Here is a 16,500-nt window from a genome sequence, read left to right on the forward strand (position 1 = left end):
TGGGAGATGTGACGAGAATATTAAGCTTTTAGACATGTGCCACCCTCACCCCGAATGACTCACATCCCCAATTACTCTCCACATCTTAAATGTTCTACAATCCTTCCTAATAGTGCCACCAGCTGAGAACCAAGTGTCCAAACAAAAGAGCCCATGGGGGGCATTACACATTTTAACACCAAAACTAAAGGTTATTCTCTTCCCTACTCTTCCCTTATAATGTAATAGAGTTATTGCCTGATGTGCATGGTGACTACCAGTTCTACCCTCTGGCTCCATGGTACATTCACACACCTGCCCAGCTGCAGAGCCAACACTCATGTACTAGGATGTAAGGATAGATATGACAGGGATGTAAAGATGGATATGACAGAGATGTAAGGATGGCTATGACAGGGATGTAAGGATAGGTTTGACAGGGATTTAAGGATAGAAGTGGACATATCACCAGGGCCTGTGTAGCAGTTAAGAGTTTTGTGCAGTTTTGTGATACCTGTTGGGACTCAGCTTCTCAGGAGTAAAAATGAGAAACTGGTCCTGGTGTAGAAGTGAAAACACAATGTGAGATGGTAAAACATGAGAAGTTTTACTTGTTGGATTGGAAAGCTGCTCTGGAGGTAGGGATCGGCATGTGGGAATGTGCAGAGCCCCAACTCTGCAAAAGGCATGACCTGTAATTGTTTTCTTTCTGTGGAACAGTGGGGCTTGCTCAGTGGTTCTGTTGCCCTCTCCAATAGAGAACAGGAAGGACACTTACTTCAGTGCTTTTCTGATCATAAACTTTGAGCCTCAAATATTAGATAATCCAATATGATTCATGTTTCTCAAACAAATAATTGCATCATTATTAGTGCCCATGCCCTCAAAGGCCAAATACTAACCTTGAGTTTATTAATCCCTTGAAAATAGCATTTCTCACTCTGTCAAGTTCTTTCCCTAGCTAAGGCCTCATAGTCTCTCTCTCTCTCGCACTCTCTCTCTCTCCCTCCCTCCCTCCCTTCTTTTCTTTTTTTTTGCCATCCAACTCTGACTTACAATTGTTTTATTTTTTCTAAGTTTCTACTCTAATCTTGCATAATTTATGAAAGAGAAAGCTCAAGGAGAATACCACTTGTACTTCCCAAGTGAGACCTAGCTAATTTCACACAGGTTTTATTGAGGTGGATCTACATTTTCCCTATGGCATGAAAGGGCCATAAAGTGAGGTGTCATAAATAGCAGGATATAATATGCTAATAGGTTGCAAACAAACATACACACACAGAAATACAGACACATGCACATGCATCCACACATGTACATGCTCATGCACACACGCACACACACACACACACACACACACACACCAAGGGGATATACACAGGAATCTACCTGAAATGTGAATCCTGAGTACTTAGACACACTAGGTAGGATATTAACCTAAAGGAGATATCTCCTGTTGTGTAAGTCATACCTGCTTGTACCTGAGAACCCAGAGTATATTATCAGATCATCTGCTTGTTCCTTGTTTTATCTTTGAGAAAGGATTCAGCAATCTTTTGAAAAAAAATGATAATACTGAAAATTATATGAATGATTTTGTTGAAGACTGGATTTACCAACATAAAAGTCCAAATCTAGACTACTAAAAAATCAATTTCCATTTATGTCATGAACACAGATGTCCTCTTCCTGATCCATCATTCCTTTGAATATGGAAATGGAGACCTGAAGGTGGATACCCTTCAGAAGACAAAACACGCCACAGCATGGAGCAGCTACTTACATTACAGCTCACATGTCACACATCCAAGTTTATAGATCGTCATAAACTACCATGTCAGAAACAACTTCCTTGAGACATTTTTTACGTTAAATGTGTGTAATGTCATCTGTGAATTTTTTTTAGTTACAAACAACCTTAGTGTATTGCTGATCATTGATAAAGGCAAGAACACTCCCTGAATACTGAAGGCTCAGTCTATGATAATATGATTACTTACACTAATAATGCTGCTTAGGCTCTGTCTCCTAATTACAATATTATAAATATTAATGTCACAGCCTTTCTGTTTGATTGCCACTCATGGAGTCATTCATCATGATATTTTCCTGGAACCCACTTTGTACATTTTATTTCTTTCCCGCTTTCTCATTACAGAACTTGCAATCACACATATTATTCTTCAAGAAGTCTTTATTCTTGGCTATCTGCTAGGCTAAGGACAGTGATATCTCTCACAAACACTGCCCACTTATGTGCTGTATCCCTCAGCTTCGCCCAGCGGCACACCCAGGGTTTTTGTTTTCCATTCTTTTTCATGTGACCTGTTTCAAGTTAAAACTCATGTGAATTATTAAATGCTTCCTTAAAGAATCTTTTCATACCGCCTCCCTCTCTTTTTTAAAGTTAATTATTGATGTAGTGACAAGCTGAAAAGACTAAGAATTATAATTTTTTTCTCCCCTCGTTCAGGACTCAAGAAATATCTTCTGACAATGGTTGTCTATTTAGAATAATACAAAGGAAACACAAAGGCGAAATGCTGAAGGTTGTTTTAGAAAAGAGTTGCTGAAATCACTGTATTATACAAAATGTAAATGTAGTGTATATTTCTCAGAAAATAGCAGTTAGAGAGAAAGTAGGGCCGCAACCTTTGGAGCCCAGGTTTAACCACATGGCAGAGGCAGTTACAAAAGATACTGATTAGATTTTAATTTTAAAAATGGCATCATATTATTCAGGACTCCAGTGGTTTGATTGTCTTGAAAATAGAAAGGTAATGTTATAATCTCTAGAGCTTGTTAAAGAATAAAGAAATCCCTAGATTCTCACTGGAAAGAATGCTAGTCATCAGCACAGCCAGCAAGAACTCAGAGGCACTTCACATTGCCAACTTCAATCTTTTTCTTTTATATGACCTTGTGTTTTATCAGACAGTAACTGGGAGACCTATCACATAGCTGTAATCAAGCCTGCTTCAGAATGATTCTACTGTAAAAAATCAACATCAAACAGGCATTGCCTTTGGTACCTTGGAGGGGGTGTAGAAAAGCAAATGATCTGAAAGAGAAATGAATGCTAGCAGAGTCCTCCATGGTTGACACAGGAGAAACCAGCACATACCTGTCCCATGAGCTCAGCAATGCGTGGAACTGGTTTCCCTTTCTGATGACTCATAATGGGTGGACTCTGACCATCCCAGTCTGCTAACTCTTCAATGCTCTTCAGATAAAGCAGGGCTTTGAGGCCAGTGCAGTAATCTTCAATCACAGTGAAGTCCTGATTCTGAATAGCGCTGCATACCTAGGGAAAATAAAATTGGAGAACATCAGACCAAAAGCAATCTCTTCAGATAGATTAAACCTTCAGTCATTTAACAAAAGTTTATGTGCCAGATAAATTATAAGGAAAACAGAGCAACAGTGGTTGAGGATACGAGTGGGAGGTAACCATGGGCAGACCCAAGATATCCCAAGGAACCTCTGGAGGTGGTGAAGGCTTCCTTCAAATTGACATGTTGACATCATTCTCACAGAAATGTATACATATTGCAAAGCACAGGAAGCTGCATATTGTAATCATGTGCAGGTGCATGCCAGGTAAATTTCCATACAGTTGTTAAACACTGATTTCTATGGTTGCATTTTGGCATAACACAGACACCTCAGTTCTCTCATTTTCCCTCTCCTTTTTTATACATTTTTAATAGATATTTTCTTCATTTACATTTCAAATGTTATCCCCAAAGTCCCCTATACCCACACCCTGCCCTGCTCCCCAACCCACCCACTCCTGCTTCCTGGCAAGGATTTGGAGAAAGAGGAACAGTCCTCCATTGTTGGTGGGATTGCAAGCTGGTACAACCACTCTGGAAATCAGTCTGGTGGTTCCTCAGAAAATTAGCATAGTACTAATTGAAGATCCAGCAATACCTTTCCTGGGCATATACCCAGAAGATGTTCCAACTGGTAATAAGAACACATGCTCCACTATGTTCATAGCAGCCTTATTTATAATAGCCAGAAGCTGGATAGAACCCAGATGTCCCTCAACAGAGAAATGGATACAGAAAATGTGATACATTTACACAATATATTCAGCATTTAAAAACAATGAATTTATGAAATTCTTAGGCAAATGGATACATCTGGAGGATATCATTTTCCCTTTCTTATTTTATTTTATTTTATTTTTTATTTTTTCTTTTTTCTTTTGGTTTTTCGAGACAGGGTTTCTCTGTGTAGCCTTGGCTGTCCTGGAACTCACTCTGTAGACCAGGCTGTCCTGGAACTCAGAAATCCGCCTGCCTCTGCCTCCCGAGTGCTGGGATTAAAGGCATGCGCCACCACGCCCGGCTCATTTTCCCTTTCTTGATAACACTGCCAAAGTGTTGTTCTCAAGCCTAGAAGTGGTGAAACTGCCTTTGCATTGCTTGAGTCCAACCAATGGACACATTTCATCTATAGATTCATTCTTGAGAAATTACTAAAACAGAAACAAAAATTGGACACAGAAATATTCTCCTAATGTTTTATATTTGTGTTGGGCTTAATTCACAGCTATCTTTTGCTATGTGGGATTGTCACACTACTGAGGGCTTCTTCTTCTTCTTCTTCTTCTTCTTCTTCTTCTTCTTCTTCTTCTTCTTCTTCTTCTTCTTCTTCTTCTTCTTCTTCCTCTTCCTCTTCAAGATGTCTGTGGTCTTTTCCTGTTTGCATCTAAGGAACAACCAACTAGTCCTCAATCTCTTGACTGTCACCTTTTTAAGGAGGTCCCAGTATCCCAAAGCAGGCCAGCCTTTCCTTTATATATAGTTATCTCTGATGTATATTAATGTATGACTATATGCGTAGCACACACACACACACACACACAGACAAATAAATAAATAAATGTAATAAAAATAATTTAAAAATATAAACCAGAATCACAAAATTCAAAATATGGTTTTATTTGGAAAGATCATATATTCTCTCATCCAATCTTCTTTAACCCTATGATGATGTACGTGTGTTTTATAACATGTGGTCACTTAAATGTTTTCTTAAGAATCACTCATTTGACTCATGGAGTACAGACAAGTAACAGATTCTATGATGATTGTTGGAAATAATATAATGATCAAAATAAATAAACTTTCCTTTGCTAAGTCTCAATGAAAGTAAGAACTGAGCTGCCACAGGCAAACAGGTAGAAGCCCTTAAAGAAAACACAAATAAACCCCTTAGAGAAATTCAGGAAAATACAATCAAGCAGGTGAAGGAATAAAAAAATGGTCAAAGAACTAAAAATAGAAATAGAAATAATAAAGAAAACACAAAGAGGGGCAAACCCTTGAATGGAAAACTTAGGAAAGAGTTCAGGAGCTACAGACGCAAGCATCATCAACAGAATACAAAAGAAGAGAGAATCTTAGGCACATAGGAGATACCATAGAAGATATTGACACATCAGTCAAAGAAAATATAAAGTGTACAATGCTCCTAACGCAAAATATCCAGGAAACTCAGAACATAAAAGATCAAACGTAAGACTAAGGGTGAAGAATCCTAGCTCAAAGGGCCTGAAAACATCTTCAACAAAATCACAGAAGAAAAATTCCCTAACCTAAAGAAAGAGATGGTCATAAATGTACAAGAATCATACAGGACCAAATATATTGGACCAGAAAAGACAATCCTCTCATCACATAATAATAATAACACTAAATACACAAAACAAAGAAAGACTACTAAAAGGTTTAAGGGAAAAAGTCTAAGTAAGATATAAAGACAGACCTATCAGAGTTACACCAGAATTCTCAACAGAGACTCTAAAAGCTAGAAGATACTGGAAAGATGCCATCCAGATTCTAAGAGAACACAAATGCCAGCCAAGGATACTATGCCCAGTAAAACTCTCAATCACTATAGGTGGAGAAATTAAGATATTCTATGACAAAATCAAGTTTAATCAATATCTATATTAATCCAACCATAGAAAAGATAGTAGAAGGGATTCTCCAACACAAACAGGGTAACTACACTCAAGGAAACAAAAAAATTAAACATTTTAAAACAAAACCAAAAGAAGAGGATCACACACACACATAATACTACCTCCAGCAACAAAAATAGCAGGAACTAATAGTCATCTGTCTTTAATATCTCAATTCCCCAATTTAAAAAAAAAAAAAAAAAAAGAAAAGAAAAACATAGGCTAACAGACTGGATATGTAAATTGGATCCAGCATGGTGGATACAAGAAACACACTTCAGTGACAAAGACAGAAACTACCTCAGAGTAAAAGGCTGGAGAAAAAGTTTTTTCAAGAAAATGGTCCCAGAAAAAAAGCTGAAGTTGCCTTTCTGATATCCCAAAAAATTGGCTTTCCACCAAAAGTTATCAAACGAGATAGGAAAGTACATTTCATATTAATTAAAGGAAAAATCAACCAAGAGGAAGTCTCAATTCGGAACATCTATGTTCCAAGTGCAAAGTCACCCATATTCGTAAAAGAAAGTAAAGCTCAAAACACACATTGAACCTCAGAGAATGGGAATGAAGGGGGGGGGGACTTCAGCACCCTACTCTCACCAATGGACAGGACTTGGAAACAGAAAATAAATAGAGATACATTAAAACGAACAGAAATTATGAACCAAATGGCTTTAACAGATATCTACAGAACATTCCACCCCCAAACAAAAGAATATACCTTCTTCTCAGCACCTCATGGAACATTTCTCCAAAATTGACCATATAATTGGACACAAAACAAGCCTCAACAAATACAAGAAGAAGAAATCAAAGACTTTATAGAACTGAATGAAAATGAAGACACATCATACCCAAATTTATTGGACACGATGAAAGTAGTGTTAAGAAGAAAATGTCTTCCTAGGAAATTGTAGAGATCCCATTAAAGCAACTTAACAACACACCTGAAAGGTTTAGAACAGAAAGAAACAAACACACACAGGAAGAAGGGAGGGAAGGAAATAGTTAAACTCAGGGCTGAAATCAATCAGTTAGAAATCAAGAGAATGGGACACCCGCCAGCTACCCACGACCCCCGCCGCAGGATTTTGGGACTGCTGGTGAGTGGAACACAGCTTCTGCTCCAATCCAATTGCGCGGGACCTGAGACTGCATTAGTTAGGGAAGCAGAAACCAGCCTGAGTAGGACCACAGGCCTCATCCGGCCGGATCAGCGCCGGGGTAGCGGGAGCGCAGGGTTGCCTGACACCCGCCAGCTACCCAAGACCCCCGCCGCAGGATTTTGGGACTGCTGGTGAGTGGAACACAGCTTCTGCTCCAGTCCAATCACGCGGGACCTGAGACTGCTCTGGTTGGGGAGAGAGAAATCCGGCCTACATAGGGCCACAACCCTCTTCCGGTCAGAAAAGCACCTGGGCAGCTGGGGCGCAGGGTCAGCTGACACTCACCAGCTACCCACAACACCCACCACAGGATCTTAAGACTTCTGGAGAGTGGAACACAGCTTCTGCTCCAATCCAATTGCACGCGGGACCAGAGACTGCATTAGTTAGGGAAGCAGAAAAACGGCCTGAGTAGGACCACAGGCCTCTTCCGGCTGGACCAGCACCGGAGTACCGTCAGCTACCCACGACCCCCGCCGCAGGATTTAGAGACTGCTGGTGAGTGGAACACAGCTTCTGCTCCAATCTTTAAATAGAGACAACGATAACAACTAACCCCAGAGATTACCAGATGGCGAAAGGTAAACGTAATAATCTTACTAACAGGAACCAAGACCACTCACCATCATCAGAACCCAGCACCCCCACTTCGCCCAGTCCAGGGCACCCCAACACACCGGAAAAGCTAGACACGGATTTAAAAGCATATCTCCTGATGATGATAGAGGACTTCAAGAAGGACTTTAATAACACACTTAAAGAAATGCAGGAGAACACTGATAAAAAGGCAGAAGACAATAAAGAGGAAGCACAAAAATTCCTTAAAGAATTGCAGGAGAACACTGCTAAAGAGTTACAAATCCTTAAAGAAAAACATGATAACATAATCAAACAGGTAGAAGTCCTTACAGAAAAACAGGAAAACACATCCAAACAGATGATGGAAATGAACAAAACCATACTAGACCTAAAAAGGGAAGTAGACACAATAAAGAAAACCCAAAATGAGGCAACACTGGAGATAGAAACCCTAGGAAAGAAATCTGGAACCATAGATACCAGCATCAGCAACAGAATACAAGAGATGGAAGAGAGAATCTCAGGTGCAGAAGATTCCATAGAGAACATCGGCACAACAATCAAGGAAAATGTAAAATGCAAAAAGATCCTAACTCAAAACATCCAAGAAATACAGGACATAATGAGAAGACCAAACCTACGGATAATAGGAGTGGATGAGAATGAAGATTTTCAACTCAAAGGACCAGCAAACATCTTCAACAAAATTATAGAAGAAAACTTCCCAAATCTAAAGAAAGAGATGCCCATGAACATACAAGAAGCCTACAGAACTCCAAATAGACTGGACCAGAAAAGAAATACCTCCCGACACATAATAATCAGAGCAACAAATGCTCTAAATAAAGATAGAATACTAAAAGCAGTAAGAGAAAAAGGCCAAGTAACATATAAAGGCAAGCCTATCAGAATTACACCAGACTTTTCACCAGAGACTATGAAAGCCAGAAGATCCTGGACGGATGTTATACAGACACTAAAAGAACACAAATTCCAGCCCAGGCTACTATACCCAGCCAAACTCTCAATTAACATAGATGGAGAAACCAAAGTATTCCACGACAAAACCAAATTCACACATTATCTCTCCACGAATCCAGCCCTTCAAAGGATAATAACAGAAAAAAACCAATACAAGGACAGGAACCACGCCCTAGAAACAACAAGAAGGTAATCCCTCAACAAACCTAAAAGAAGACAGCCATAAGAACAAAATGCCAACTTTAACAACAAAAATAACAGGAAACAACAATTACTTTTCCTTAATATCTCTTAATATCAATGGACTCAACTCCCCGATAAAAAGACATAGACTAACAAACTGGCTACACAAACAAGACCCAACATTTTGCTGCTTACAGGAAACTCATCTCAGAGAAAAGGATAGACACTACCTCAGAATGAAAGGCTGGAAAACAATTTTCCAAGCAAATGGCCTGAAGAAACAAGCTGGAGTAGCCATTCTAATATCTGATAAGATTGACTTCCAACCCAAAGTCATTAAAAAAGACAGGGAGGGACACTTCATACTCATCAAAGGTAAAATCCTCCAAGAGGAACTATCAATCCTGAATATCTATGCTCCAAATACAAAGGCAGCCACATTCATTAAAGAAACTTTAGTAAAGCTCAAAGCACACATTGCACCTCATACAATAATAGTGGGAGACTTCAACACACCACTTTCACCAATGGACAGATCATGGAAACAGAAACTAAACAGGGACACAGTGAAACTAACAGAAATTATGAATCAAATGGATCTGGCAGATATCTACAGAACATTCTATCCTAAAACAAAAGGATATACCTTCTTCTCAGCACCTCATGGTACCTTCTCCAAAATTGACCACATAATTGGTCACAAAACAGGCCTCAACAGATATAAAAATATTGAAATTGTCCCATGCATCCTAACAGATCACCATGGACTAAGGCTGATCTTCAATAACAAAATAAATAATAGAAAGCCAACCTTCACGTGGAAACTGAACAACACTCTTCTCAATGATACCTTGGTCAAGGAAGGAATAAAGAAAGAAATTAAGGACTTTTTAGAGTTCAATGAAAATGAAGCCACAACATACCCAAACTTATGGGACGCAATGAAAGCATTTCTAAGAGGAAAACTCATAGCTCTGAGTGCCTCCAAAAGGAAACTAGAGAGAGCACACATTAGCAGCTTGACAACACACCTAAAAGCACTAGAACAAAAGGAAGCAAATTCACCCAAGAGGAGTAGACCACAGGAAATAATCAAACTCAGGGGTGAAATCAACCAAGTGGAAACAAGAAAAACTATTCAAAGAATCAACTAATCAAGGAGCTGGTTCTTTGAGAAAATCAACAAGATAGATAAACCCTTAGCCAGACTCACTAGAGGGCACAGGGAAAGCATCCTAATTAACAAAATCAGAAATGAAAAAGGAGACATAACAACAGATCCTGAAGACATCCAAAACACCATCAGATCCTTCTACCAAAGGCTATACTCAACAAAACTGGAGAACCTGGATGAAATGGAGAAGTTCCTAGACAGATACCAGGTACCAAAGTCGAATCAAGATCAGGTTAATGATCTAAACAGCCCTATATCCCCCAAAGAAATAGAAGCAGTCATTAATAGTCTCCCAACTAAAAAAAGCCCAGGACCAGATGGGTTTAGTGCAGAATTCTATCAGACCTTCAAAGAAGATCTAATCCCAGTTCTTCACAAACTATTCCACAAAATAGAAACAGAAGGTACTCTACCCAACTCATTCTATGAAGCCACAATTACTCTGATACCTAAACCACAAAAAGACCCAACAAAGATAGAAAACTTCAGACCAATATCCCTTATGAATATTGATGCAAAAATCCTCAATAAAGTTCTTGCTAACCGAATCCAAGAACACATCAAAACAATCATCCATCCTGACCAAGTAGGTTTCATCCCAGGGATGCAGGGATGGTTCAATATACGGAAATCCTTCAACGTAATCCAGTATATAAACAAACTCAAAGACAAAAACCACATGGTCATCTCCTTAGATGCGGAAAAAGCATTTGACAAGATCCAACACCCATTCATGATAAAAGTCTTGGAAAGATCAGGAATTCAAGGCCCATACCTAAACATGATAAAAGCAATCTACAGCAAACCAGTAGCCAACATCAAAGTAAATGGTCAGAAGCTTGAAGCAATCCCTCTAAAATCAGGGACTAGACAAGGCTGTCCACTTTCTCCATACCTATTCAACATTGTACTTGAAGTCCTAGCCAGAGCAATTCGACAACAAAAGGAGATCAAAGGGATACAAATTGGAAAAGATGAAGTCAAAATATCACTCTTTGCAGATGATATGATAGTATATATAAGTGACCCTAAAAATTCCACCAGAGAACTCCTAAGCCTGATAAACAGCTTCGGTGAAGTAGCTGGATATAAAATTAACTCAAACAAATCAATGGCCTTTCTCTACACAAAGAATAAACAGGCTGAGAAAGAAATTAGGGAAACAACACCCTTCTCAATAGTCACAAATAATATAAAATATCTTGGTGTGACTCTAACTAAGGAAGTGAAAGATCTGTATAATAAAAACTTCAAGTCTCTGAAGAAAGAAATTATAGAAGATCTCAGAAGATGGAAAGATCTCCCATGCTCATGGATTGGCAGGATCAACATTGTAAAAATGGCTATCTTGCCAAAAGCAATCTACAGATTCAATGCAATCCCCATCAAAATTCCAAATCAATTCTTCAACGAATTAGAAAGTGCAATCTGCAAATTCATCTGGAATAACAAAAAACCTAGGATAGCAAAAACTCTCCTCAAGGATAAAAGAACCTCTGGTGGAATCACCATGCCGGACCTAAAGCTCAACTACAGAGCAATTGTGATAAAAACTACATGGTACTGGTATAGTGACAGACAAATAGACCAATGGAATAGAATTGAAGACCCAGAAATGAATCCACACACCTATGGTCACTTGATCTTCGACAAGGGAGCTAAAAACATCCAGTGGAAGAAAGACAGCATTTTCAACAAATGGTGCTGGCACAACTGGTTGTTAACATGTAGAAGAATGCGAATCGATCCATTCCTATCTCCTTGTACTAAGGTCAAGTCTAAGTGGATCAAGGAACTTCACATAAAACCAGAGACACTGAAACTTATAGAGGAGAAAGTGGGGAAAAGCCTTGAAGATATGGGCACAGGGGAAAAATTCCTGAATAGAACAGTAATGGCTTGTGCTGTAAGATCGAGAATTGACAAGTGGGACCTCATGAAACTACAAAGCTTCTGCAAGGCTAAAGACACCATCAATAAGACAAAAAAACCACCAACAGATTGGGAAAGGATCTTCACCTATCCTAAATCAGATAAGGGACTAATATCCAATATATATAAAGAACTCAAGAAGGTGGACTCCAGAAAGTCAAATAACCCCATTAAAAAATGGGGCTCAGAACTGAACAAAGATTCTCACCTGAGGAATACCGAATGGCAGAGAAGCACCTGAAAAAATGTTCAACATCCTTAATCATCAGGGAAATGCAAATCAAAACAACCCTGAGATTCCACCTCACACCAGTCAGAATGGCTAAGATCAAAAATTCAGGTGACAGCAGATGCTGGCGAGGATGTGGAGAAAGAGGAACACTCCTCCATTGTTGGTGGGATTGCAAGCTTGTACAACCACTCTGGAAATCAGTCTGGCGGTTCCTCAGAAAATTGGACATAGTACTACCGGAGGATCCATCAATACCTCTCCTGGGCATATATCCAGAAGATGTCCCAACCGGTAAAAAGGACACATGCTCCACTATGTTCATAGCAGCCCTATTTATAATAGCCAGAAGCTGGGAAGAACCCAGATGTCCCTCAACAGAGGAATGGATACAGAAATTATGGTACATTTACACAATGGAGTACTACTCAGCTATTAAAAAGAATGAATTTATGAAATTCCTAGCCAAATGGATGGACCTGGAGGGCATCATCTTGAGTGAAGTAACACAATCACAAAAGAACTCACACAATATGTATTCATTGATAAGTGGATATTAGCCCAAAACTTAGGATACCCAAGATATAAGATACAATTTGATAAACGCATGAAACTCAAGAAGAATGAAGACCAAAGTGTGGACATTGTGCACCTTCTTAGAATTGGGAACAAAACTCCCAGGGAAGGAGTTACAGAGACAAAGTTCATAGCTGTGATGAAAGGATGGACCATTTAGAGACTGCTGTATCCAGGGATCCGTCCCATAATCAGCTTCTAAACGCTGACACCATTGCATACACTAGTAAGATCTTGCTGAAAGGACCCAAATATAGCTGTCTCTTGTGAGACGATGCCGGGGCCTAGAAAACACATGAGTGGATGTTCACAGTCAGCTATTGGATGTATCACAGGGCTCCCAATGGAGAAGCTAGAGAAAGTACCCAAGGAGCTAAAGGGATCTGCAACCCTATTTTTGGAACAACATGATGTACTAACCAGAACCCTGGAGCTCTTGTCTCTAGCTGCATATGTATCGAAAGATGGCCTAGTCGGCCATCAATGGAAAGAGAGGCCCATTGGACTTGCAAACTTTATATGCCCCAATATAGGGGAATGCCAGGGCCAAAAGAATGGGAATGGGTGGGTAGGGAAGTGGGGGGCGCTATGGGGGACTTTTGGGATAGTATTGGAAATGTAATTGAGGAAAATATGTAATAAAAATACATGAAAAGCAAAAAAAAAAAAAAAATTAAGAAACATGTAACTATTTCTACTAGTTTGTCTGAAAGAATGCCGTGTCCCCTAAACAAACAAAAAATTCAAAACTGTTGCTTATGAGCTGAGAGTCACTGGAATACACTAATCATATAAAAATGTACCACCAAAAGAACTGGAGCGATTTCGTGTAGATTCCAGAAAGATTTAAAAATGTTTCAACTAGCTCCTCCTCTTTCTCCTCCTCCTCCTGTCTTTCTGTCTCTAAATAAACTCTATTCTACAGTTTAAAAAAAAAAAAAAAAAAGAAATCAAGAGAATGAACGATACAAAGAATCAACAAAACCAAAAGCCTGTTCTTTGAGAAAATAAACATGGTAGATAAATCCTTAGGCAAATTAACTAAAGGACACAGAGTATCCAAAATCAAAAGGGAGACATAAAAACAGAAAATGAGGAAATTAAAAAAAAAACCCATCAGATATTACTACCTTAATGTAACCACTAGACACACTGGATCTAATAGAAGAGAAAGTGGGAAAGATTCTTAAACTCATTTGCACAGAAGGAAATTTCCTGAACAGAACACCAGTGGCTCAGGTTCTAAGATCAACAATTGATAAATGAAACCTCATGAAACTGAAAAGCTTCCGTAAGGCAAAAGACATCTTCGATGGGACAAATTTGCAAACTACATATTGAAAAAAAAAATTAAGTAAAATTTTAAGTAAAAAATCTTGACTAACCCCACATCTGACATAGGAATATTATCCAAAATATATAAAGAATACAAGAAGTTGATGTCCAAAAAATCAAATGATCCAATTAAAAAAAATGCACTACAGGGAAATTAGGAACTTAGTCTGCACAGGAGAGAGGGTGCACCACAGAAGCAGACAGCTTCTGGGACAGGCAGGAGCCACAGAGACTCTGAGGCAGCACCCTTTTCAGGGCCGCAAACATCCGGCCACCCTCCCTGCCAGAGGACAGGTATCCATCTGACTCAGAAGCCCTCTGCCTCAGGAGCAGCGGGCGCCATCTTGGTTCCAGGATTCAGCCGAACTTAGGAACTTAGTCTGCACAGGTGAGAGGGTGCACCACAGAAGCTGACAGCTTCTGTGACCTGCCAAAGGAACACAGCTTCTGGGAAAGGTCCTGTTTTGGGCCTTCTTCTTTGGCCAGGAGGAGGTCCAAACGCAAGATATCTGTGCACCTTCCCTGTAAGAGGAGAGCTTGCCAGCAGAGAGTGCTCTGACCACTGAAACTCAGAGGAGAGAGCCTGTCTCCCAGGTCTGCTGATAGATGGTAATCAGAATCACCAGAAGAACAATCTTTAAACAGAGTCAACTATAACAACTAACTCCAGAGATTACCAGATGGCAAAAGGTAAACGTAAGAATCTTACTAACAGGAACCAAGACCACTCACCATCATCAGAACCCAGCACTCCCACTTCGCCCAGTCCAGGGCACCCCAACACACCCGAAAGCTAAACCTGGATTTAAAAGCATATCTCATGATGATGGTAGAGGACATCAAGAAGGACTTTAATAACTCACTTAAAGAAATACAGGAGAACACTGCTAAAGAGTTACAAGTCCTTAAAGAAAATCAGGAAAACACAATCAAACAGGTAGAAGTCCTTACAGAAACACAGGAAAACACATCCAAACAGGTGATGGAAATGAACAAAACCATACTAGACCTAAAAAGGGAAGTAGACACAATAAAGAAAACTCAAAGTGAGGCAACGCTGGAGATAGAAACCCTAGGAAAGAAATCTGGAACATAGATCCAAGCATCAGCAACAGAACACAAGAGATGGAAGAGAGAATCTCAGGTGCAGAAGATTCCATAGAGAACATAGGCACACCAACCAAAAAAATACAAAACGCAAAAGAATCCTAACTCAAAACATCCAGGAAATACAGGACACAATGAGAAGACCAAACCTACGGATAATAGGAGTGGATGAGAATGAAGATTTTCAACTCAAAGGACCAGCAAATATCTTCAACAAAATTATAGAAGAAAACTTCCCAAATCTAAAGAAAAAGATACCCATGAACATACAAAAAGCCTACAGAACTCCAAATAGACTGAACCAGAAAAAAAATTCCTCCCAACACATAATAATCAGAACAACAAATGCACTAAATAAAGATAGAATACTAAAAGCAGTAAAGGAAAAAGGCCAAGTAACATATAAAGGCAAGCCTATCAGAATTACACCAGATTTTTCACCAGAGACTATGAAAGCCAGAAGAGCCTGGACAGATGTTATACAGACACTAAGAGAACACAAATTCCAGCCAAGGCTACTATACCCAGCCAAACTCTCAATTACCATAGATGGAGAAACTAAAGTATTCCACGACAAAATCAAATTCACACATTACCTTTCCATGAATTCAGCCCTTCAAAGGATAATAATAGAAAAAAACCAATACAAGGACGAGAACCTCGCCCTACAAAAAACAAGAAGGTAATCCCTCAATAAACCTAAAAGAAGACAGCCACAAGAACAGAATGCCAACTTTAACAACAAAAATAACAGGAAACAACAATTACTTTTCTTTAATATCTCTCAATATCAATGGTCTCAAATCCCCAATAAAAAGACATAGACTAACAAACTGGCTACACAAACAAGACCCAACATTTTGCTGCTTACAGGAAACTCATTTCACAGAAAAAGATAGACACTACCTCAGAATGAAAGGCTGGAAAACAATTTTTAAGGAAATGGTATGAAGAAACAAGCTGGAGTAGCCATTCTAATATCTGATAAGATTAACTTCCAGCCCAAAGTCATCAAAAAAGACAAGGAGGGGCACTTCATTCTCATCAAAGGTAAAATCCTCCAAGAGGAACTATCAATTCTGAATATCTATGCTCCAAATACAAGGGCAGCCACATTCATTAAAGAAACTTTAGTAAATCTCAAAGCACACATTGCACCTCACACAATAATAATGGGAGACTTAAACACACCACTTTCACCAATGGACAGATCATGGAAACAGAAACTAAACAGGGACACAGTGAAACTAACAGAAGTTATGAAACAAATGGATCTGAC

At 39.2% G+C, this 16,500-nt stretch overlaps 1 protein-coding gene across 2 annotated transcripts in view; it reads right to left on the minus strand.

Annotated features, from left to right (window-relative positions):
* Dpyd (dihydropyrimidine dehydrogenase) overlaps positions 1–16,500 on the minus strand; it is an 899,256-nt gene that overhangs the window by 111,807 nt on the left and 770,949 nt on the right. For both annotated transcript variants that reach the window (XM_021158977.3, XM_085835556.1), the window contains exon 20: positions 3,107–3,286. In XM_021158977.3, the coding sequence (XP_021014636.1) occupies positions 3,107–3,286 (180 nt within the window). The remainder of the gene's footprint in view (positions 1–3,106; positions 3,287–16,500) is intronic.

Source organism: Mus caroli, unplaced genomic scaffold (assembly GCF_978045245.1).
Source record: "Mus caroli unplaced genomic scaffold, Mus_caroli_1 scaffold_3, whole genome shotgun sequence".
In the NCBI taxonomy this organism is placed as follows: Eukaryota; Metazoa; Chordata; class Mammalia; order Rodentia; family Muridae; genus Mus; species Mus caroli.